At 44.6% G+C, this 25,582-nt stretch overlaps 2 protein-coding genes across 2 annotated transcripts in view; both read right to left on the reverse strand.

The window, feature by feature from the left end:
- The window catches only part of LOC110489659 (uncharacterized), a 34,291-nt gene extending 13,062 nt beyond the window's left edge, over positions 1-21,229 (reverse strand). Inside the window, exons 1-5 of the mRNA XM_036943848.2 lie at positions 20,661-21,229; positions 4,850-6,445; positions 3,660-3,701; positions 2,774-3,247; positions 2,481-2,625 (exon numbers count right to left, since the gene is read on the reverse strand). Coding sequence (XP_036799743.2) covers positions 2,481-2,625; positions 2,774-3,247; positions 3,660-3,701; positions 4,850-6,445; positions 20,661-20,669 — 2,266 coding nt within the window. The 5' untranslated portion in view covers positions 20,670-21,229. The remainder of the gene's footprint in view (positions 1-2,480; positions 2,626-2,773; positions 3,248-3,659; positions 3,702-4,849; positions 6,446-20,660) is intronic.
- Positions 21,230-21,854: 625 nt separating this feature from the next.
- LOC110489658 (C1q and TNF related 9) lies at positions 21,855-25,450 on the reverse strand. The gene is made up of 3 exons (XM_021562410.3): positions 23,293-25,450; positions 23,129-23,191; positions 21,855-23,026 (listed from the first exon to the last, which is right to left on the reverse strand). Exons 1-3 carry the CDS (start codon positions 23,477-23,479, stop codon positions 22,254-22,256), a joined length of 1,023 nt encoding a protein of 340 aa, XP_021418085.1. The 5' UTR covers positions 23,480-25,450; the 3' UTR covers positions 21,855-22,253.
- Between the last annotated feature and the right edge of the window lie 132 nt (positions 25,451-25,582).

A 25,582-nucleotide genomic window follows, 5' to 3' on the forward strand; every position in this document is an offset into this window, starting at 1 on the left:
AAGGGAATCTGAAGGCTGTTCAGTAGGCTACCGCAAAGGGAATCTGAAGGCTGTTCAGTAGGCTACCGCAAAGAGAATCTGAACGCTGTTCAGTAGACTACCGCAAAGAGAATCTGAACGCTGTTCAGTAGGCTACCGCAAAGAGAATCTGAAGGCTGTTCAGTAGGCTACCGCAAAGAGAATCTGAACGCTGTTCAGTAGGCTACCGCAAAGGGAATCTGAAGGCTGTTCAGTAGGCTACCGCAAAGGGAATCTGAAGGCTGTTCAGTAGGCTACCGCAAAGGGAATCTGAAGGCTGTTCAGTAGGCTACCGCAAAGGGAATCTGAACGCTGTTCAGTAGTCTACCGCAAAGGGAATCTGAAGGCTGTTCAGTAGGCTACCGCAAAGGGAATCTGAAGGCTGTTCAGTAGGCTACCGCAAAGGGAATCTGAAGGCTGTTCAGTAGGCTACCGCAAAGGGAATCTGAACGCTGTTCAGTAGGATAATGCAAAGGGAATCTGAAGGCTGTTCAGTAGGCTACCGCAAAGGGAATCTGAACGCTGTTCAGTAGTCTACCGCAAAGGGAATCTGAAGGCTGTTCAGTAGGCTACCGCAAAGGGAATCTGAAGGCTGTTCAGTAGGCTACCGCAAAGAGAATCTGAACGCTGTTCAGTAGGCTACCGCAAAGAGAATCTGAACGCTGTTCAGTAGGATAATGCAAAGGGAATCTGAAGGCTGTTCAGTAGGCTACCGCAAAGGGAATCTGAACGCTGTTCAGTAGGATAATGCAAAGGGAATCTGAAGGCTGTTCAGTAGGATAATGCAAAGGGAATCTGAACGCTGTTCAGTAGGATAATGCAAAGGGAATCTGAACGCTGTTCAGTAGGATAATGCAAAGGGAATCTGAACGCTGTTCAGTAGGATAATGCAAAGGGAATCTGAAGGCTGTTCAGTAGGCTACCGCAAAGGGAATCTGAACGCTGTTCAGTAGGATAATGCAAATGGAATCTGAAGGCTGTTCTGTAGGCTACCGCAAAGGGAATCTGAACGCTGTTCAGTAGGATAATGCAAAGGGAATCTGAACGCTGTTCAGTAGGATAATGCAAAGGGAATCTGAACGCTGTTCAGTAGGATAATGCAAAGGGAATCTGAACGCTGTTCAGTAGGATAATGCAAAGGGAATCTGAACGCTGTTCAGTAGGATAATGCAATGGGAATCTGAAGGCTGTTCAGTAGGATACCGCAAAGGGAATCTAAACGCTGTTCAGTAGGATAATGCAAATGGAATCTGAAGGCTGTTCTGTAGGCTACCGCAAAGGGAATCTGAACGCTGTTCAGTAGGATAATGCAAAGGGAATCTGAACGCTGTTCAGTAGGATAATGCAAAGGGAATCTGAACGCTGTTCAGTAGGATAATGCAAAGAGAATCTGAAGGCTGTTCAGTAGGCTACCGCAAAGAGAATCTGAAGGCTGTTCAGTAGGCTACCGCAAAGAGAATCTGAACGCTGTTCAGTAGGATAATGCAAAGGGAATCTGAACGCTGTTCAGTAGGCTACCGCAAAGAGAATCTGAACGCTGTTCGCTAGAAGAGTCTGTTTCAGCCTATGTAAAGGTGTCTATTGTATTTCGTTGCGCATATATCATTTCAGATTTTTGAAATTGATCAAATCTAAAATGTAGTGCAAAGGCATTTTAGAAGTATTGCCTCCAAATCTAATACAGGACACTCATTAATTCTTCATCGCGCAGTCTTCTAAACTCAACTCCATTTAATTCCATGATGTTTATATTTATTTTTGATTATACTTTTGTAATGCTTTTTGTGACGTGGATCATAATTACTGTTAGTCTATCAGGTTGCATTCTCCTCGTAATGTTACGTGGAAAATACAACTAATGGGACGCAGAATTAAATGTTTTTCACACTCGCACAAATGCGAACAGTTATTTTTCATACTTGCATTTCATTTCTTTCACTAGCAAATGCGAGTGAACTGCTGGCACATTAGAGCGCACTGAATGTCCATCTTATGTTCGCTAACGTTAGCTTGAACCAATGCCTTTACCTTTCCACAACACACAGAGTCCATGTGTTAACTTACAGCTGACAGTCCGCAAACTCAGCATCACAACAAACAGGAGGGACAGACACGAGGAAGCTACGTTGAAAAATGATGTATTCATCTCCATGTCCGTTGACAGAAACTCCGTTCATGTCTGTGTGTTGCAGCTCGAGAATCGGGTTGTTAGATTTACTCAGTGGATTTATTTTTTTATTAAAATGTAAAAATAAAAGAAATCAGGCCCTATTCATTTCTGCGTACTTTTAACTCGGATCTCGTACCTTCATACATGGACAGAGTATTGTGTAGTTGTTACACAACATGCATGTTGGCCAATCTGCTCTCTGCTTCTTTACCAGACATTCTACCCCACTGCCTCTCATACACAGACATACTCCATCTTTATTCCTCCCTTTCACACACACTCCCTCCCTCACCACTGAGGACTCTGTGTAGTTTGCGTTGTCCAAGGCGGTCCAGTCCAATGGGGGTGCTCTGGGAGAAGGTGGAGGGGCGGAACCTGGCCGACACAGCCCTGTAGGAGGGCACTTGGTGGGATGGGACAGGGGGGCGTGACAGGAGCTAGAGCGACATGGAAAGGACAGTGTTAGGGGCCTTTGGGAACGTCCAAGGGTTTTGCACCTCAATCACAAACAGGGCATTATTTGACATACTGTGTTACACAAATCTCTCAGTATATCTAGCCATTGTTAAACAGTGAGGTGCTTACAGACGGCAGGCGGTCCTCTCTCCCCTCAGCGCCAGGTGAAGAGTACAGATCCACTCCTCCAATCACAGACATAGGCCGTCTTCTCCGGCACCGGAGATCTCCATTCATATTGTAGTTCTCTTGGCTGTCACTGTCCTGCGAGCCTCCATTACTTTTGAAGTCCTGACAGGGAGTTCCATTTGTAATCCTCTCCTCAGGATGTAGCTCCGCCTCCTCCTCGGGGATGGCGTACTTCCTGGCAACCAGCTGAGCGTAGTCAGAGATTGGCCGAGGCCTCGATCGCCCCGCCCTCCGTCTGGGGGTGACGGACGTGGACGTTTCCATTGCGCCTGTTGCCATGGGTGATGTGGTTAATATGGGTGAGGTGGGAGAATCTAGGGAACATGTTGGGGTGAGAGTGGTACCGGTGGCTGAAGGAGAGGGCGCCTCTTCACCCCCTAACAGTGCCTCTCTGCCCTGTTCGTCTGATGTGTCCTACAGGTAAGAGTAAAGGTGAAAGGTCAAATTTGATGTCCCACAATGCCTGGTCCTAATTAAACACATCCTCGTTAAAGAATGTCTGTTAATCAGAAACAGAGCATGCTGTTTAGCTGACGTGTCAAATGTGGAAAGTCCGTACAAATGTCAGTGATATGGAATATTTATTTTTGCACATTCTTCTCCCATATCACATACCCTGAATTCATGTAAAAAGTATTATCAAATTTTATGTGTACACACAAGGAGGAGCGACAGAAGAGAATACATTTCCTCCTATTTAAGTTACTGCCCAAGAGAAATTGTTTGCAATGGTTAGTCTAACTGACCAGAGAGCTTACTAGTATACTGTACTGGTTAAGTTGAATTTGTTTGTCATTGGCATGTCAGAAGAGAGAAGTTCCTTTACCTCCAGCTCCTCCTGATCTTGGTCTGGTCTGGTCCATATGCACTGGAAAGGTACACAGTAGATCAGCACCATGGTCAAACGCCAACACACTCACAGGCCTCTGTCCCGAGGTCTGGGTCTGCTTCTCCTTTAGTTATCTACTGCACAGTTCCCCTGCCTGCTTCTCTCTCTTCAACCAATGAAAATCAGCTAATTTCCTTCCATCTGATCAACTAAAATCTGCCATCATGGTTCTCAATCAAATAAACCAGTCTTCTGATTGAATATTCAGTCCTCTAACAACCCAGACAGTGTATTATTCCTGGTGTGTCGGTAGTGTTTTCCTAGATCTCTCTGTAAACTCCCAGGCCCAGCGTGACTAGTGGACTTTGTCCCGGTGGCCTGCCTGCCTGCCTGTTGTTGAGGGCAGAGTGGGGAAGGGAGGGGACAGCATTGCTCTTACTGATAACCAGCCAGCCACAGCACACTGGAACAGGAGCCCCGCTTGCTTATGCAACCAATCCCACCACCAATCATAAACAATACCTAATAATTAACTGTGCCTGTTCTGCTCCTTCAGATTGGCCGGCCTCTACAGCCGGCCGACACGTGACCCTGCTAGGGCTGTGGCTGCTGGGAGTCACGCAATCACAGTGGTGACAAATACACTAGACCGACGCTTATGAGACACAGATAAAGTGACAGTAGATGTGACACAGGGCTGGGGCCAATCAGCTGGGCTGTAAACCCTGATTGACAACTGACTTGACCAATCATGTTGGACAGGAACTTTGGACTAGGCATGGGCACGCAAGCGTTGGATTCTTTGGTTAGCTAGAGACACGCGCCTCCACTCACTTATCTAAATGACTTTAAGAGACCTGACATAATCAAAGATCACTTCATAAACCACCAGATATCTCCACGACTACGTTCCATTTCACAAGACAAGGTCACTGCCAGAAGATCGAATTATTAGGATAAAGGCCTTACAACGGATCATTCTGCTCCAATTGATAAGGATGAGACTGTCTGCCTTCACCCCCATGACGACTTTTCACTGTGCTTCCCTTTGAGCCCGCTGAATAAATAGGAATGAGATGTCACCACCAGCACATCGCTTTCACCTGATGTCTTTCAGATCAGTAGTTCAGACATTCCAGTAGGACTTAGCCAGTGTAGCAGATTGGAGCACCAAAGTATTATCTTACCTGCTTTGGTGCCGTCTTGACCTCTGCATTGACCTCCGGCTGGTGTTTGCTGTGGCTCTCACATGGCTCCCCCTGGGGGAGTGGAGTGGAGTCACACTGAGCTCTCCACCCATCTCCCCATCCCTCCTGAGGCCTGCCCCCCTCACACAGGCTGCTCCTCAGGGGAGATGAGGTTGTAGCGAGAGGTTCACTATAGGTTGGGAAACTGAAGACATGGTCTGGTCTTCCCTGGAGGTGGGGGTGGATGGTCGGCGTGTGTTCCAGTGATACCAGAGTGACGTTCCTCGTTCTGGCGGGCGAGGGCCGCCGTTGACGGTCGCCGGAGGGAAGGCAGGGCGTACGGCGGGAGTAGTCGTCGTGGAGACGGCTGAGGGGGGACAGGGGAGTCACGGGGGAGCCCGGGCAAGTGACGGGGGACAGGTTAGGCCTGCGTCTCACGGTCAGGTCAGTCATGCTGCTCACTAGCTTCAACATGTGGCCCCTGGCCCCTAGGGGACTCCTAAGGCGACCAGGGCTCTGGCTGCGGTCCCTAAGGTCCACGGACGAGACACTGGCTGATCTCTGTATGCTGGGGCCCACATTGGCCACTACAGAGCCAATGGTACCAGGTGAGTCATTTGGAGAGGGAGAAGGGGCTTTGCGTCTGAAAGGGGCCTTAAGGTGTAGGTTGTCTGCGCTCTTGGTTAGTCTGCTCAGCACGTTGACGCTCTCTTCCGAATGTAGGTTCACCTCAGACCCTGAACTGGAGCCTAAACCTGGCCTCTGATTGGATGAAACCCCCTGTCCTGGACCCTCCCCGCGTTCCCCGTTCTGCCCAGTGTCCAGCAGTGAGATGCGCCCCGCCCCATATGCTCTCCGGATACTCCTTGAAAAGCGTGTGTTCCTCTGCAGTCCCTCTTCCTTATCTACTACCTCCTCCTCTTCTTCATTGTCAGAACTATAAGGGCTCATACCAGCCATCTGCTGGCCAATAGACACCCTACTGGACACACTATATCCCTCCCCACACCTCAGTCTTAAGCTCTGATTGGTTGTGACCATTCCATTATATTCACCCTGGTTGGCTGCTGAGATGTACTCCCCATCCGGATTAGCTGTCCCTCGGTTCTGAATGCCTTGGAGCACTGAGGAGCGCAGCTTCTTAAAGGAGCCCATGACGGCAAGCCCTGACAGGACTGGCCAAGCCTGCGGGCCCCCGGCACTGGATTGAGGGCCCTGGAAGGAGAGGGGCCTGGTTGAGCCCGGACTGTCCCCAGGAACGGTGCACTTCCTCTGGGTAGAGAAGAGCCTCATGATCCTGGAGGGGTAGGGCTTCATCTCAGGGTGGCCTATCACTCGGCTGGACCAGGTGTCCGTGTTGAGCCCGTTCAGTCTACTCTCCTCATTGTGGGGGTCATAGGTCACAAGCTGTACCTGGGCACCACACCCAGACAACAGGGACGGGGGCGCCGCCCTCTCCACGTGACCCTGGGTAGGGTAAAGATCGCAGAGGGGTCGGGGCCAGGCTCGAGGTTGAAGGTCAGGGTCGGTGGAGGAGCCATCGCGACAGGAGAGGGAGTCGTCGCTGGTAGACCGGGCTGCATCGCTCTGCCCCGCCTAAAGAGACAAGACATGTTACGTAACACTTATTTTATTTAACCAGGTAGGCCAGTTGAGAACAAGTTCTCATTTACAACTGTGACCTGGCCAAGATAAAGCAAAGCAGTGCGACAAAAAACAGTTACACATTGGATAAACAAACGTACAGTCAATAACACAATAGAAAAGTCTATATACAGTGTATGCAAATGTAGTAAGAGTAGGAAGGTACGGCAATAAATTGGCCATAGTGGCAAAATATTTACAATTTCGCAATTAACCACTGGAGTGATAGATGTGCAGAAGAAGAATGTGAAAGTAGAGATACTGGTGTGCAAAGGAGCAAAAATTAACAGTATGGGGATGAGGTAGTTGGGTGGGCTATTTACAGATGGGCTGTGTACAGGTGCAATGATCGGTAAGCTGCTCTGACAGCTGATGCTTAAAGTTAGCGATGGAGATATGAGTCTCCAGCTTCAGTGATTTTTGCAATTTGTTCCAGTCATTGACAGCAGAGAACTGGAAGGAAAGATGTTGACTTTGGGGATGACCAGTGAAATATACATTCTGGAGCGTGTGCTACGGATGGGGGTTGCTATGGTGACTAGTGAGCTGAGATAAGGCGGGGCTTTACCTAGCAAAGACTTATAGATGACCTGGAGCCAGTGGGTTTGGCGACGAATATGAAGCAAGGACCAGGCAACGAGAGCATATAGGTCACAGTGGTGGGTAGTATATGGGGCTTTGGTGACAAAACGGATGGCACTGTGATAGACTACATCCAGTTTGCCGAGTTGAGCGTTGGAGGCTATTTGTAAATGACATCGCCATAGTCAGTTTTGCGAGGGTATTTTTGGCAGCACAAGTGAAGGATGCTTTGTTGTGAAATAGGAAGCCGATTCTAGATTTAATTTTGGATTGGAGAAGCTTAATGTGAGTCTGGAAGGAGAGTTTTGTTTTATAACATAACACTTTATATTACTCTTCTTACTACAGTGTCCTTGGTCGTTTAAAAGGCCCTTTGATTTCAATGTTTTATTACCCTTTATTAACATTATAAAACACAGGGAAACTGTGCAAATAAGAGCGGTTTATTTAGCCTAGCCAGCAGTTGATTTAGCCTATCCAGCGGGTTATTTAGCCTATTTAGCCTACCCAGCAGTTTATTTATCCTATCCAGCGGGTTATTTAGCCTAGTCAGCAGTTGATTTAGCCTATCCAGCGGGTTATTTAGCCTATTTAGCCTAGCCAGCAGTTTATTTATCCTATCCAGCGGGTTATTTAGCCTATTTAGCCTACCCAGCAGTTTATTTATCCTATCCAGCGGGTTATTTAGCCTAGTCAGCAGTTGATTTAGCCTATCCAGCGGGTTATTTAGCCTATTTAGCCTAGCCAGCAGTTGACCTATCAAGCAGTATATTTAGCCTATCCTATTTAGCCTATCCAGCAGTTTATTTAGCCTACCCTATTTAGTAGTTTATTTAGCCTACTTAGCCTATCCAGCGGTTTATTTAGCCTATTCTATTTAGCCTATCCAGCAGTTTATTTAACCTATTCTATTTAGCCTATCCAGTGGTTTATTTAGCCTATTCTATTTAGCCTATCCAGCGGTTTATTTAGCCTATTCTATTTAGCCTATCCAGTGGTTTATTTAGCCTATTCTATTTAGCCTATCCAGTGGTTTATTTAGCCTATTCTATTTAGCCTATCCAGTGGTTTATTTAGCCTATCCAGCAGTTTATTTAGCCTAATAGGCTAAGTAGGAAAGGCTAAATTAACTGCTAAATAGGATAGCCTATCCAGTGGTTTATTTAGCATATCCTTAAAGCACACTAGTACAAAATAGCCAGAGTTGCCTTTATCTTTAACACTAGACTGCCTGCTACCATACACACAGCCCTGAAGGAGGCACACAAGTGAGGGGTACACTGTCAACTTGAAATAGGCCTTTCAGGAAGTGATTTACACCAGAAGCAGCTAGACGGACATAAAAAAAAAAAAACACAATTCGGATTTAGAATGTGATTCAAGGAAACACTACGAGTAATGCAGAAAAGTAAAGTAGGCCTAATTATTTGTTTACTACAAATGAATGGGTGCCCCTACCAGTATAATGTTTAGCCAATAACACTATGCATTTATGAGTCTGCAAATGCGTATGTTGCTGTGAAGTATGAATAAAATATATCTTGAGTGGAGTACAGTATTATTGCTGACTTAGTATAGTAACATAAATCGTTGTATATATGTGAGTGCAAGAAAAAGATTGCTCTTTTGTTAACAGCATGTGTTTCTGAGCTTTGAGTGTGTGAGTGAAAGAATGAGAGGGAGAAAGAGAGGGTGTCTGGCAGTCTCTCTCCCTGACAGCTATCCTATCTACACTGAACAAAAATATAAATGAAACACAAAGTGTTGGTCCCATGTTTCATGAGCTGAAATAAAAGATCCCAGAAATGTTCCATACGCACAGAGAGCTTATTTCTCTCAAATGTTGGGCACAAATTTGTTTACATCCCTGTTAGCGAGCATTTCTCCTTTGCCAAGATAATCCATCCACCTGAGGTGGCATATCAAGAAGCTGACTAAACAGCATGATCATTACACAGGTGTACCTTATGCTGGGGACAATTAAAGGCCACTAAAATGTGCACTTGTGTCACACAACGCCACAGATGTCTCAAGTTGAGGGAGCGTGCAATTGGCATGCTGACTACAGGAATGTCCACCAGAGCTGTTGCCGAGATTATTCAATGTTCATTTATCTACCGTAAGCCGCTTCCAACATTGTTTTAGAGAATTTGGCATTACGTCCAATCAGCCTCACAACCACAGACCACGTGTAACCACACCAGCCCAGGACCTCCACAGCCAGCTTCTTCACTTGCGGGATTGTCTGAGACCAGACACCCGGACAGCTGGTGAAACTGTGGGTTTGCTCAGGGAAGCTCATCATCCTCACCAGGGTCTTGACCTGACTGCAGTGTGGCATTGTAACCGACTTCAGTTGGCAAATACTCACCTGCCACACAGGAGAAGTGTGCTCTTCACGGATGAATCCCGGTTTCAACTGTACCGGGCAGATGGCAGACAGCGTGTATGTCATCGTGTGGGTGAGCGGTTTGCTGATGTCAACGTTGTGAACAGAGTGCCCCATGGTGGTGGTGGGGTTATGGTATGGGCAGGCATAAGCTACGGACAATGAGCACAAGTGATGAGATCCTGAGGCCCATTGTCGTGCCATTCATCAGCCACCATCACCTAATGTTTTAGCATGAAAATGCACGGCCCCATGTCGCAAGGATCTGTACACAATTCCTGGAAGCTGAACATGTCCCAGTTCATAGTCTGCATACTCAGACATGTCACCCATTAAGCTCGTTTGAGATGCTCTGGATCTACATGTACGACAGTGTGTTCCAGTTCCCGCCAATATCCAGCAACTTCAAAGCCATTTATGAGGAGTGGGACAACATTCTATTGGTCACATACACATGGTTAGCAAATGTTATTGCGAGGGCAGTGAACTGCATATGCTACTTAGATCCAACAGCACAGCAGTATCTAACAAGTAATATCTAACAAATTACACAACAAAACAGAATACAAATAATTTAGTAAAGGAACTGGATGAGAATATATAAGTATAAAATATATGGATGAGCAGTGACAAAGTGGCTAAGATGCAATAGATAGTGAAGGATACAGTATATATAGTTGAAGTCGGAAGTTTACATACACTTCGAATGGAGTCATTAAAACTCGTTTTTCCACCACTCCACAAATTTCTTGTTAACAAACTATAGTTTTGGCAAATCGATTAGGACATCTACTTTGTGCATGACAAGTAATTTTTCCAACAATGGTTTACAGAGAGATTATTTCACTTATTCACAACTCCAGTGGGTCTGAAGTTGACATACACTAAGTTGACTGTGCCTTTAAACAGCTATGTCATGGCTTTAGAAGCTTCGGATAGGCTAATTGACATAATTTGAGTCAATTGGAGATGGGGATATTTTTCAAGGCCTACCTTCAAACTCAGTGCCTCTTTGCTTGACATCATGGGAAAATCAAAAGAAATCAGCCAAGACCTCAGCAAAAAATTGTAGACCTCCACAAATCTGGTTCATCCTTGGGAGCAATTTCCAAACATCTGAAGATACCACGTTCATCTGTACAAACAATAGTACGCAATGACAAACACCATGGGACCACGCAGCCATCATAACACTCAGGAAGGAGGCGCGTTCTGTCTCCTAGAGATGAACGTACTTTGGTGCGAAAGTGCAACTCAATCCCAGAACAACAGCAAAGGACCTTGTGAAGATGCTGGAGGAAACAGGTACAGTAAAACGAGTCCTATATCAACATAACCTGAAAGGCCGCTCAGCAAGGAAGAAGCCGCTGCTCCAAAACCACCATAAAAGAGCCAGACTATGGTTTGCAACTGCACATGGGGACAAAGATTGGTGCACTTCACAAAATAGATGGCATCATGAGGTAGGAAAATTGTGGATATATGAAGCGAAATCTCAAGACATCAGTCAGGAAGTTAAAGCTTGGTCGCAAATAGGTCTTCCAAATGAACAATGACCCCAAGCATAAGTTGTGGGAAAATGGCTTAAGGACAACAAAGTCAAGGTATTGGAGTGGCCATCACAAAGCCCTGACCTCAATACCATAGAAAATTTGTGGGCAGAATTGAAAAAGCGTGTGCGAGCAAGGAGGCCTACAAACCTGACTCAGTTACACCGGCTCTGTCAGGAGGAAATGGGACAAAATTCACCCAACTTATTGTAGGAAGCTTGTGCAAGGCTACCCGAAACATTTGACCCAAGTTAATCAATTTAAAGGCAATGCTACCAAACACTAATTGAGTGTATGTTAACTTCTGACCCACTGGGAATGTGATGAAAGAAAGAAATGCTGAAATAAATCTCTACTATTATTCTAACATTTCAAAAAGAAAGTGGTGATCCTAAAAAACCTAAGATAGGGATTTTTTTGCATGATTAAATGTCAAGAATTGTGAAAAACTGAGTTTAAATATATGTAAACTTCCAACTTCAACTGTACATAGGAGATGAGTAACAGAAGATATGTAAACATTCTTAAAGTGGCATTGTTAAAGTGACTAGTGTTCCATTTATTAAAGTGGCCAATGATATCAAGTCAGTAGGTAGGCAGCCGCCTCGCTGTGCTAGTGGTGGCTGTTTAACAATCTGATGGCCTTGAAATAGAGATTGAAAAACAGCTTCTACGTCCCAGCTTTGATGCACCTGTACTGACCTCGCCTTCTGGATGGAAGGATGGTTATTGTCCTTGTGGATCTTTTTGGCCTTCCGGTGACATTGGGTGTTGTAGGTGTCCTGGAGGGCAGTTAGTTTGCCCCCGGTGATGTGTTGTGCAGACCGCACCACCCTCTGGAGAGCCTTGTGGTTGTGGGTGGTGCAGTTGCCGTACCAAGCAGTGATACAGCCTGACAGGATGTTCTCAATTGTGCACCTGTAAAAGTTAGTGAGGGTTTTCAGGTGACAAGACACATTTTTTCAGCCTCCTGAGGTTGAAGAGGCACTTTTGCACCTTCTTCACCACACTGTCTGTGTGCTTGGACCATTTCAGTTTGTCGGTGATATGTACACCGAGGAACTTAACTTTTCACCTTCTCCACTGCTGTCCCGTCGATGTGGATAAGGGAGTGCTCCCTCTGCTGTTTCCTGAAGTCCACGATCATCTCTTTTGGTGACATTGAGTGAGAGGTTATTTTCCTGACACTTCACCTTCCCCCTGTAGGCTGTCTCGTCGTTGTTGGTAATCAAGCCTACCACTGTAGTGTCGTCTGCAAACTTGATGATTGAGTTGGAGGCGTGCATGGCCACACAGTCGTGGGTGAACAGGGAGTACAGGAGAGGGCTGAGAAAGCATCATTGTGGGGCCCCAGTGTTGAGGATCAGCGGAGTGGAGATGTTTCCTAACATCACCACCTGGGGGCGGCCCGTCAGGAAGTCCAAGACCCAGTTGCACAGGGCAGGTTCGAGACCCAGGGTCTTAAGCTTAATGATGAGTTTTGAGGGTACTATGGTGTTGAATGCTGAGCTGTAGTCAATGAACATCTTTATACATAGGTATTCCTCTTGTCCAGATGGGATAGGGCAGTGTACAGGCGATTGCATCGTCTGTGGACCTATTGGGGCGGTAAGCAAATTGGACTGGGTCTAGGGTAACAGATAAGGTGGACGTGATATGATCTTTGACTAGTCTCTCAAAGCACTTCATGATGGCAGAAGTGAGTGCTACGGGACGATAGACAGTTCAGTTACCTTAGATTTCTTGGGAACAGGAACAATGGTGACCATCTTGAAGCATGTGGGGACAGCCGTCTGGGCCGGCAGCCTTGCGAGGGTTAACACGTTTAAATGTTTTACTCACGTTGGCCACAGAAGGAGAGCCCACAGTCTTTGGTAGTGGGCCGTGTCGGTGGCACTGTATTGTCCTCAAAGCGCGCAAAGAAGTAGTTTCTTTGCAATGTCCGCGACAGGGTTCAGTTCTCCACAGGCCACAGTTCTCCACAGGCCACAATCAACAGCCTGATCTATGCGAAGGAGATATGTCATGCTGCATGAGGCAAATGGTGGTCACACCAGATACTGACTGGTGTTCTGATCCAAGCCCCTACTTTAAAAAAAATGTAATGCATCTGTGGCCAACAGATGCATATCTCTATTCCCAGTCATTTGAAATCCATAGATGAGGGCTTAAATGTATTTACTTAAATTGACTGATTTCCTTATATGAACTGTAACTTAGTAAAATCTTAGAAACTGTTGCATGTCACGTTTATATTTTAGTTCAGTGTACATTTCTCCTTGACGGTGTATATTTTCTACGGCCAAGGAGCAGTGGGCCTCAGTGTAAGTGCGTGCGTGCGTGCGTGCGTGCGTAGGGCAGTGATTAATGCAGGCCAGTCTTTGATGAAGGGTTTTGTGAGCATGACTAAGCAATGAGAATCACTAATCCATTGTGATTAATGCAACAAATTGCCCATTTTCTCCAGATTTGGCAGACAGAGAGAGGTGAGAGGGAGTGATCTCTGCTTCTCCATCTCCATCCTGAGATCTGAGTAGTTTCACACAGACCCAACTGATCACACAGTGGCTCTGCTATAGACCTTTTAATCAAATACAGACTTAATGGCGAAAGTTCATACTACATGGAGGAACTAACTTGCCTATCATAGATTAGACTGCCTGTCTGGCTTTTCCACTCCATCTCTAGCTCCAGTGAGTAAGAGTTAGATTACGTGTTGTTAGCATTCTCTTCCACCATATATATATTATCTCAATGCTACACCTTCTCTGTTGACAGTTCACCAACCTCTCTCCCCTCACTCACTCTGACCACTACTGTAAACAGAAGAAAAGCACTTTCACCATTCCTACTCTACTCGTACTAGCCTTGCATTCCACCCTTGAAGGCTTCTAGGTACTCCAGTAAGACACAAGGTTGGTGAATGAAAGAGACTACTCTAGCACTGAACAGGCACACTAAGGCTGTCCTCTAGTCAATGTATTATCTCAAACTCATCTGATCTTGCACAATGCACACTACCCCTATGCCTAGCACCAACATTCACAACCCAGTTGGGACCTGCTACACTTGGCAGGATAGAGCACAGGCTTCTGTTTCAAAAGAGTTGGAGTTTCTGCCTGCCAGTACTTCAAATCTAGTGATCAACAAAATGTGTGTAGTTTTACCCTGGCCAGAACAATAAACTGCATAAGACAGTGGAACCTCCTACTGTACTAGCCACCCTCTTACGTCAATCATACTACAGCACTATGTAGGTCTACATAAAAGGAAAGGTTCACCCATTTTGAATATTATATTGTCTTTGTGCATCTCTGAGTTATGTTCCATCGATTCCCTGGGTCATTTCATGTTTTCATGTACCGGCATTCAAGCAGGCAGAAATCCGGTAGGTATTACATAACACTGTGATAAAGCCGCTATCACTACACTGGAAGTTAATGGGACTACAACTTTTAGATCGCAAAAAAGTCTATCATACATGTCAGATTTCAATACTGGCCGATGTCATAACTCAGGAGGATGTCTTCTCTTGAATGAGCCATTGATCATATTTTTGCAATATTATCCCACCTTGAGAAATGTGTCATTTAACAGGAGGGTATTTTTCCTATATGTCTGCCTCTTTAGTGCGAGGTGCATTGCGCAGTTGCCAGAGATATTATTGAAAGGAGATAGGAATGAATGAAGGAACATATGACATTAACCAATCACGTGTCATATGAACCCTTCTCACAGTCAAGAAACGTGCCTATTATCCTCGAAAGTACGCAATGTCACGATTCCAAAGCTATACGATCCTACAGATAGCAAATTAATTCTCTCACATCTCTGAAAAGATTTTCAGTGCTGTACTTCTCGTTGAAAACAATGTGTTAATGTTGGGTTTTTGAGCTAACGCACAAAGCTCCATTCACTCCTTGAAGGAGAGCGCTCCTTGACCCAGAATTGTTCAGAATGCACCGCGCGGCCAGTTTCCCATCTCCTCAAAAGTACAGTGCATTCGGAAACTAATCAGACCCATTCCCCTTTTTGTGACGTTACAGCCTTATTCTAAAATATATATATATAAAATGTTCCTCATTAATCTACACACAATACCCCATAATGACAAAGCGAAAACAGGTTTAGACATTTTTGCAAATTTGTTAAAAATAAAAACAGAAATGCCTTATTTACACAAGTATTCAGACCCTTTGCCGTTCTGTACCATCACTCATTCACATATCTTTATGTACATATTCTTTATCCCTTTACACTTGTGTGTATAAGGTAGTAGTTTTGGAATTGTTAGATTACTCGTTGGTTATTACTGCATTGTCGGAACTAGAAGCACAAGCATTTCGCTACACTCGCATTAACATCTGCTAACCATGTGTATGTGACAAATACAATTTGATTTGATTTATGAGGCTCGAAATTGGGCTCAGGTGCATCCTGTTTCCATTGATCATCCTTGAGATGTTTCTTCAACTTGGAGTCCATCTGTGGTAAATTCAATTTATTTGTCATGATTTGGAAAGGCCTGTCTATATAAAAAAAGGTCCTAAAGTTGACAGTGCATGTTAGAGCAAAAACCAAGCCATGAGGTTGAACAAATTGTCTGTAGAGCTCCGAGACAGGATTGTGTCGAGGCACAGATCTGGGGAAGGATACCAAAAAATGTATTCATCACTGAAGGTCCAAGGTCCATCATTCTTAAATGAAGAAGTTTGGAACCACCAAGACTCTTCTTAGAAGCTGGCCGCCCGGCCAAATGGGGGAAAAGGGCCTTGGTCAGGGAGGTGACCAAGAACCCGATTGGAGCTCTGTCAGTGTGACAGAGGTCCTCTGTGGAGATTTTGCCAAAAGGCACCTAAAGGACTCTCAGAACATGAGAAACTAGATTCTCTGGTCTGATGAAAACAAGATTGAACTCTTTGGCCTGAATGCCTAGCGTCACATCTGGAGGAAACCTGGCATCATCCCTACGGTGAAGCATGGTGGTGGCAGCATCATGCTGTGGGGATGTTTTTCAGTGGCAGGGACTGGGAGACTAGTCAGGATTGAGGGAAAGATGAACGGAGCAAAGTTGAGAGAGATCCTTGATGTAAACCTGGCCCAGAGCGCTCAGACTGGGGCGAAGGTTCACCTTCCAACATGACAATGACCCTAAGCACACAGCCAAGACAATGCAGAAGTGGCTTCGGGACAAGTCTCTGAATGTCCTTGAGTGGCCCAGCCAGAGCCCGGACTTGAACCCGATCTAACACCTCTGGAGAGACCTGAAAATAGCTGTGTATCGACGCTCCCCATCCAACCTGACAGAGCTTGAAGGGATCTGCAAAGAATGGTGAGAAACTCCAAATACAGTTGTGCCAAGCTTGTAGTGTCATACCCAAGAAGACTTGAGGCTGTAAAAGCTGCCAAAGGTGTTTCAACAAAGTACTGAGTAAAAGGTCTGAATACGTATGTAAATGTGAGTTTCTTTCATTTGCAAACATTTTTTTTTTTAATTAAAAAATGAAACTGTTTTTGCTTGAACATTATGGGGTATTGTGTGTAGATTGATGAGGGGGGAAAACGATTTAATACATTTTAAAATAAGGCTGTAACATAACAAAACGTGGAAAAAGTCTAGGGGTCTGAATAGTTTCCGAATGCACTGTATATCTGCCGTTGTTAGCAAGTCAGCCCATAGAGAGAGCATTGCATCGTGGATGATGTAGTTGAATTGAACTGCAGATTTCCACAACGATTTCCCATGTTACCAACCTTATTATAACTACAAAAAGAAACATTTGTTCACCAAAAATATTGTTCTCACAGTGCTATTTAACACTGTACATTAAAGGAATAAATGGTTTTGGGTGGATTTTTACTATAAGTTAAGCTTCAACAATATGGAAGGTCAATATGCAGGTCAGGTCAGTGTTCTCGCATGGTTGCATGTGAAGTCTGGGAGCAAATGGTGCTCTGGCTCTCAGGCCCAGAGTTAATTAAGAGCTCAGAGAGAGGAGAGCAGAGGAGCCCCCCCACACGGCTGCCAGCTGGAGCCAGCCTCTGATTAGACTCCCAGAGAGAGGAGGGCTGGGGCTACACTCACAGATATACTAAGGAGGTTCACAGTATAATGAAAAACATACACACATACTGTAGAAGACACAGATAGTGTGTAGATCTACACACACACACACACACTAGCACTACACAGTGGGAAACCCTGCCATATGGGACAGGAGTGGAGGCGCACATCTCTTGGTCATCAACTTCCTTCTCTTTGGGTTGGTAAGTCAGTCTTATGTAAGGGGTCATAAACCTGTAATCATTAGTGAACTCCAGCCCCCAATTCACCTACACAGAGCAGAGTGGTCTTGCCCCGGGCCAGGCTATGGCTAATTGGGCAGAAATATAAACGGATAGTTAAAATAGACGGCTAGACAGAGAATATGAAGGGAAAGGCACTTCTCTAGCAGTTCTCTAAATTGGTAGCTAAGCCATGGAACAGACAGAACCTCCCCAAAAGCACTAACACTGCCATGATTCTATGGTAAGCTGCTCAGCCTGCTTGTTTTCAGGTTGTCTGTTGTTATTGGAGTGATCGAATCTAGATAGCCAGGCTTAAGAGTGCTATCCTGACCAGAGAGACAAACACGTTCAGGGTAAATAATTTAACACACTAGAACTTATTGAAATTGTGAAAGAATGAGAAAATAGTTTATCCCTTCCATGTCAGCCACGCTGATACGTATGTAGAAGACCTTCCATGTCAGTCACGCTGATACGACCTTCCAAGTCAGTCAGGCTGATACGTAGAAGACCTTCCATGTCAGTCAGGCTGATACGTAGAAGACCTTCCATGTCAGACACTCTGATACGTATGTAGAAGACCTTCCATGTCAGCCACGCTGATACATATGTAGAAGACCTTCCATGTCAGACACTCTGATACGTATGTAGGAGACCTTCCATGTTAGCCACGCTGATACGTAGGAGACCTTCCATGTTAGCCACGCTGATACGTAGGAGACCTTCCATGTTAGCCACGCTGATACGCATGTAGAAGACCTTCCATGTTAGCCACGCTGATACGCATGTAGAAGACTTTCGGGCTTGACACTACACAGAGGGCACTTCTTTTTGTGTGTGTGTAAAACTCACCAGTCTGTGGTCCAAAGAGAAGCTGAGTTTCTCTGAGGAAATGTCGAAGGAAACACCCATGGCTCCTATCACCAAGCCCCGTCCGGCATGCATCTGTGTGTGTGTTCCTCCCCCAGGAATAATCTGATTAAGCAGGCTATACCAGTCTGTGCAGCACTGGTTTCATCTACAATGCACCCATTAAGACTACTAGTCAGCAACATACACTATGAGTTAGTCATACATTATAGTACTCTTAAATCAGGGAAGCCTTACGACCACTCTACAGCTGCTGAAAACCCACTCTATAGACTCCAGATTATTGGAATGGATAATGTGATTGTTCCATCATATTGGTGGATCCATGTAAGATCACATGGAATTTAGAACCATGTCTGTTACTAGGCTATATAAAGCTGAATACTAACTATTATCGCTGGATGCCATCTATACAAGGAATCTGATGGAATCTCTAGCTCACACAGAGAGCCTGCTCAGTGTTAATAGTAGATTGATCTACTATTGGGGAGGGAAAGAGGAAGACAGAAGAATGCACTTTCCTCCCATCAGATAGTCTGGTCTTTTTAACCGTTACACTGTCTAACTCACCTAGCCTATGCAACAGAACCAAACCCCATGTACATTCTGAGAAAGTGATTTCCAGAGATTGGGACCTGGCAGCCATGTCTGTGTGCTTGTTCACCAGAATCATCCTAAACCTAGTGCTGTTCAGATTCACTAATCTCTGTAGACACACCAGGATCTCCTATTGCATAGTTGTTTGGCATTTCTGGTGACTAGTCTGACGAGCACCTGGCCGAGTCCTGTGTGCTAACAAGCAGTGGCCTACTCCTTGACATTCAGGATGTTGCAGATAAAAAGTGTCCTGTATAGAGCAGCTGACACGATAGTCTATTCTCTGAAGCAAAGTACAATTTCTATTTTATCTACACATTTTAGCCTAGTTCTGTCTGAATGTTCTGTAACATTACACCCTCCTAACTGGGCACCTGTTGCCAGCTTGTTGAAGACTAATATCTCACAACGGCCCAGTTCCCCTTCTTTTTGTCCAATGACAGAGGGCATACTGAGAGAGACCGCACCCCCCTTTGATCGTGGGAAGCCAGGTATTGGGTAGAGAGTGTCTGTCTCATTCATTCACTCACCTGATATAGTCTGTCAGAAAGCCCTGAATGGGAAACCCAACACCAACCACAGCTAACAGAGGACAAGACGCTACTATGAACACTAGGACTTGTAGGAATGCTACACACAGAAATATCTGACCTAACAAGACACTAACATTCCACATACAAATAGCAAACAGTAAAACGGGTCTGGGACACTGCACATATAGTTAGTGTGGGGTGAAGTTACTAACCCGCCCCCAGGCAACCTCTTTCCAGGATGACACAGAGCCAGTTATAGCAGGGTATCAAATCAATCCCACTGATAGACCTTTGACATAAGCTTCTCTGAGAACAAGGACGTTTATATGAGGCAAAGTTCAGACATAAGAACTCCATGTAACTACCACTCCTGTGACGAGTGGATATACTGTGTGAAACAGAAACAGTATCCTACACCAGTGAAAATACACTGAACAAAAATATAAACGCAACATGTAAAATGCTGGTCCCATGTTTCATGAGCTAAAATACAAGATCCCAGAAAATGCCCATATGCACAAAAAGCTTACTTCTCTCAAATTGTGCACACAAATTTGTTTACATCCCTGTTAGTTAGCATTTAATCCTTTGTCAAGATAATCCATCTAACTGACAGGTGTGGCATATCAAGAAGCTGATTAAATAGCATGATAATTACACAGGTGCACCTTGTGCTGGGGACAATAAAAGGCCACTGTAAAATGTGCAGTTTTGTCACAACGCCAGAAGTCTCAAGTTGAGGGAGCGTGCAATTTGCATGCTGCGCCTGGCGCCCCTGCGCCTGGCGTTCCATCCATAGAGATAGAACTGGTCTGGTATTCGACCTCCCTTGTGTATGAGCACGTACTAGTCGGAAGCTTACAAAAACGTATACCTCTGGAAAACAATCTACTACAGCTATAAATCCATACTGAAAAGGAAGTAACAGGGAATGTTGAAAATTGAAAAAGAGCTGGAGAATAAGATGGTAAATGCGATTACGTTCCTGTTCTTTCCCATAAGCCAGCAAAACACCAGATGAAAAAGTGCTTATTTATTTGTGTATTAACTTAGTTTCAGCATAAACCTCTTACTTTGTAGGCGACCGAGACCCCCACAGCACCCAAATAATGGCATCTCCCACATCACTATAACACCAAGGGGAGTAATGCCCTAAAATAACCCCCCTCTTTTGAGTTAACGTTAAAGGAACAAATCAATACTAGAACCCAAACGGATTTGATCAATATTGACTGTGAATGACATTTATATTCACAAAAAAAGTTGGCCAGATACATATTAGCCATACATTTGTTTATGATGCAACAAATTGATATTACATTCATCTGCAATTTGGTTACGTTTGCTTAATAACTTACCCTTCTCATAGTCGTTGATGTTGTCCTGTGCCACCGGTATTTCTCATCAACAGAGCAGTAGCTGTTTTTGTTGATTAGATAGCCATAATCGATAAACACTTTACTAAAAGAGTTAGCAAGCTACTTGAAGGTCCAAATGTCTTTTGGGTCCTGCAATCGATGATTACACACGAAAACATGTCGGAAGTAGCAGGCTGCAGTTTGATAAACTGGCTTGCAACATCTCGTGACAAATGACTAATTGCAACATCAAACAGTAGGCTAGTTAGCTGGCTAGCTAACCGATAAATTCTAAAAGATTTAACGTTACAAAACTGAAAGCTGGCTTGGTAAAAGGTTGCGGGCGAGAAAACATCCGGCGTTGGTTATTCAAATGAATAAATGGAAAAAGAGGGAGTCAATAACTTAAAAAGTTGTTCTAGCAAACTTAGAGTCCTTTGGTACTCAAGTGTGTGAGGCTGGTCGATTATTGGCAGCTCGAGCTGTCGTTTCGGTGAGCAGCATCAGTACACTTGTTGCGGTGATTGCTTGGGGGTGGAGTTTGCGTTCGACCTTCACGGTTTTACACTAGTTACCACAGCCACAAAGTCAAAATCGTAAATGTACGGCTATATCGTAAACATTTATACAATCTAAAATTAGCTTTTTGGTCTTAATTTAAGGTTAGGGTTAGGCATATGATTAGCAGTGTGATTAGGGTTAAAGTTAGGTTTAAAATCACACAGACCAGAAATTGTAAAAAATAGTCGGGGTTTACGACATTATGGTTGTGGTAACTAGTGACGACCCCAAATTCACTCAAACTGTTTTTCTCAATTTTTGTGGTGGTCTGACCGCAAAAGAACCACACCTCCTAAAGCCAATCACAGTTAAACAAAACATGACCACCGCAGTAAAGCACGCCCATAGTAGGTTGCTCTCCATTGTAAAAAAAAAAACAGCCGTGGATTAATAAATGCGAGCGTCTTCTTCGGCCGTCATTTCTGGCACTGACATTTGGCATGCCTTTGAAAAGTACAGGACCTTCCAGTTGTTTGTAGTATTGCAAAGCTCAGCCTGTTTCCTCATACCTAAGTGTTTTTTATTCATGCCCGCACCCAGAAATGTATATCACATTACACCAGCTGATATATTCTTCACAAATGTGTACCCGACTACTTTGTACATAGGAGTAAATTAAAAGACAGTGAACTGTTTACAGTGTATGACATTTTATTGAAATCAAACAAGATACAAGAACACATGTCACAGGAAATCTGTCATAGTTTGCGGAGTTATCAGAGAGATGATCTTAAATGATAGGCGAAATCAGTTGCAGCATCAAAATATTACACACAAATTGTTGTTTCGTTTATGTTCATATTTGATAACAAACCATTTAAACAATGCTTTTGTCATTGCCTAAAATGACTGTATACGATAGGCTATTAACTCATCTTAACTTCGTATTAAAGTCATATTAAAGTCATGTGAACAACATATTAAAGTCATCTTAACTTCGTATTAAAGTCATATTAACGTCATATGTAACAGGCGGTAAGAAAGTATTGTAACTTTCCCGTGTTACTTCACTGAGCCATGTGGACCTAACCCCTATTCTGTACCAAAGAGAAGGAACCCAGAGAAGGTTGTATCATCATCTTCATCAGCAAACAGCCCGTTGAAGAGCTCTCCTCCAGCCACCTGCAGCCACACCTTGTCCCCTTTCTCCAGGTGCAACACAGTCCCGCCTGCCGCCTGGTCCTCACTGCTCTGGTAGTTATCCATGGTGTGGATCACCTTCACCCCGTTTCTCACTAATGCTACTTTTACATTACGGGAGAACACAGTGATGTGGTAGGTAAAGTAGTAGGCCCCAGCCACCACGCAGGTGAACCGTCCGGTCTGTGGGTCATAATGGTCCTGCCGGTTGTAAATCACCTTATCAAACCTGATCGGTGCGTTAGCCGGTGGGAGTTTGGTGTATTCGGTTAGACCCACTGAGAACGCGCTTTTTGGGATGAAGAATGTGTCCCCCTTCTCTCCCTTCTCCCCTGTCTCGCCCAGATTTCCTCGCTCTCCGCGGTAACCAATGTTGCCTTTGAACCCTGGGGGGCCGAGGTTTCCCTTTGGTCCTGGTCGGCCTGGAGTTCCCAAGGGCCCCTGGATGCCTCGGTCCCCCTGGAGCCCGATCTCCCCCTTCTGCCCTTCAGGTCCCAGAGGCCCCAAATCCCCTTTCGGTCCCTGGATTCCTGGTAACCCGAGCTCCCCCTTCTGGCCCTTTAGGCCTATGGGCCCTGAGACTCCTTGGGGCCCCATTTTCCCCGGTGGCCCCTTCTCTCCATTCTCACCCCGTCTGCCCTTAATTCCTGCCAGACCAGCTGTACCTGCAAATGCAAGGATAAAGGAATTGTGTTTATATTGTCTATCAGAGAAAGCCAGTAGTGATAACTATACAAAGTATTTTTGATTATAAAATACAGTATTACCCAGCTCCCCTTTGTCTCCTTTGGGGCCACTCTGTCCAGTTGGTCCTGTGATGCCGATTTCACCTTTAATGAATAAATAACTTTCAAAAACTCATTAGCATGGACCAGAAATGCTGGTTTCTATTGAGACCTATTTAACTGAGGAGGTTGTGCCTTTGTCTTACCGCGATCACCCTTGTCACCTCTGAACCCATCTCGTCCATCTCGGCCTGGCATTCCATTGTGGCCTGGGTCTCCTGGTATTCCTGGATGTCCACCAACGCATTCATTCTTCTTGGGTTCTTCCAGTGCTACGCATCTCACAGCCAGCAGAAGGAGCAAGAGAGAGACTCTGAGTTTGATCCACACCATTGTCCCTCAAGAGCCAATGCTTCACAGCAGCCCAGTTGAGTATTCTCAGCACTAGATGCACAATACAGAAGAGGCTAACCCAGCTCAACACATGAAGTTCAATACACACTCACACACATATACATTCACAGACACATGCATACAAACTGAGCGCAGGAGAATGAACACAGCTGAATGTTTGTAGAGCCAAGACACCGAAGAAGGCCACACAAACCTTACCAAGGACTTGAAAGGTGGTGACATCACCATGCCAACTGCTAAGCCAGGCATCCCATTGGTTCGACAAGGATAACGGCTATTTTAGGTTACTTATTCTGTGTCCAGCCCTCTCCCCGTTCCACATCACCTGTCCCCTTCTAGAATATTCCCCATTCTCTGGCAGGGTAATGATCAGCTTGGACTGTGCTGAGCATACAGTATCTGTTACCATAGGGATGGTAGCAAGGCAACCAGCGGATGCCCGGCCCGCCACAAGGAGTCGCTAAAGCACGATGAGCCAAGTAAAGCCCCAGAGGCCATAAACCTCCCCTAATCCGTACGAGGCTGGTCCAATTGTGCGCCGCCCTAGGGGACTCCCGGCCACTGTGGGTTGTGAAACCGCCTGGGATCGAACCTTGGTCTGTAGTGACTGCTATGCAGTGCCTAAGATCGCTGGGAGACAATTCATGCAGAATTTCAATGCTGGCCTGCCTGTGTGGTGGCTGTCTAGCTCCTCCCGAATGGTCTTAAAACTAAAAGGTTAAGGGGCCTGGAATTGACTGAAATCATTAGCAACAGAACACAAGACAAGGGACACTCGGGATGGGGAGATGTTAACGTATGTGTGTTAATCTTCTGCATCTGAAACATCAACATCAGCAATATTGTTAAATACTTGACCCCATAAATTACACCATTGCCATCAACTCTGACCTTTCCGGTTAGTGTTCTAGAACATACACACCCATCCCTAACCCCAGAATCAGTTTTTATCCATGTATTTGTCATATTCTCTACACACAAGATTTCAGATATAAACATAATTCTTAATGTAAACATGACAAATGATATTAAAAAATGTCTAATCAAGCATTATCAGGCCAGGAACAGAATGATCCTTGTGTCACTTTCATACAAGATGGCTCTAGCAGTGATGTAAAGAACCTCAATGTACTACTTAATTCGTTTTTTGGGGTATCTGTACTTTACTTTAGTATTGATATTTTGGACAACTTTTACTTTTACTTCACTACATTCCTAAAGAAAATAATGTACCCAAAAGTACTTGTTAAATTTTGAATAAATAGCAGGAAAGGAAAATGGTCCAATTCACATACTTATCAAGAGAACATCCCTGGTCATCCCTACTGCCTCTGATCTGGTGGACTCATTAAACACACATGCTGAGTGTTGGAGTGTGCCCCTGTCTATCCGTAAAAAAAAAACAACACAAAATGGTGCCGTCTGGTTTGTTTAATATAAGGAATTTGAAATGATTTATACTTTTACTTTTGATACCTAAGTATATTTTAGCAATTACATTTACTTTTGATACTTAAGTATATTTAAAACCCAATACTTTTAGACTTTTACTCAAGTAGTATTTCACTGGGTGAATTTCACTATTACTGGAGTCATTTTCTATTAAGGTATCTTTACTTTTACTCATGTATGACAATTAAGTACTTTTTCCACCACTGCTCTTAAACAATCATGGGATTGGCTGAAACACACATGGACACATCCAGTACATACATTATTATTACACACATGTTATAAATGCACAGCACAGGACCAGGCGGCAGAACTGAATACATGCCTTTGAATTCCTCTGCATTATGGTGGGTGACATTTCTTATATAAGGCATAGTTTAATGTCTGTTTGCTGTAGTAACCAGGCACAACGTGATGGTCATTTGGTTACAGCAGTTACTGCAAAGTCTTCACATAATTAACACAAGACAGCAGAGGCATCATCGCTCATCGAGATCCATTCGGTTATACATGAAACATCTCATGAGGTATAGCAAACCCTCCATGTCTGTACAAGGACTCAGACACACTTACTGTACATACAAACAAACAAATAAAGAGCTAAATAATTTAAATATGTAACCTACTATA

The sequence above is a fragment of the Oncorhynchus mykiss genome, chromosome 15 (assembly GCF_057628025.1).
Source record: "Oncorhynchus mykiss isolate SJ-2025 chromosome 15, ASM5762802v1, whole genome shotgun sequence".
NCBI classification, from domain to species: Eukaryota; Metazoa; Chordata; class Actinopteri; order Salmoniformes; family Salmonidae; genus Oncorhynchus; species Oncorhynchus mykiss.

Excerpts from the sequence above, each read along its gene's own strand:
- LOC110489658 (XM_021562410.3), bottom strand. The coding sequence starts at position 23,479 with ATGGTGTGGATCAAACTCAGAGTCTCTCTCTTGCTCCTTCTGCTGGCT. Across the intron at positions 23,192-23,292 it reads AGGTGACAAGGGTGATCGCG|GTGAAATCGGCATCACAGGA; the intron begins GTAAGACAAAGG and ends TATTCATTAAAG. Across the intron at positions 23,027-23,128 it reads AGGAGACAAAGGGGAGCTGG|GTACAGCTGGTCTGGCAGGA; the intron begins GTAATACTGTAT and ends TTGCATTTGCAG.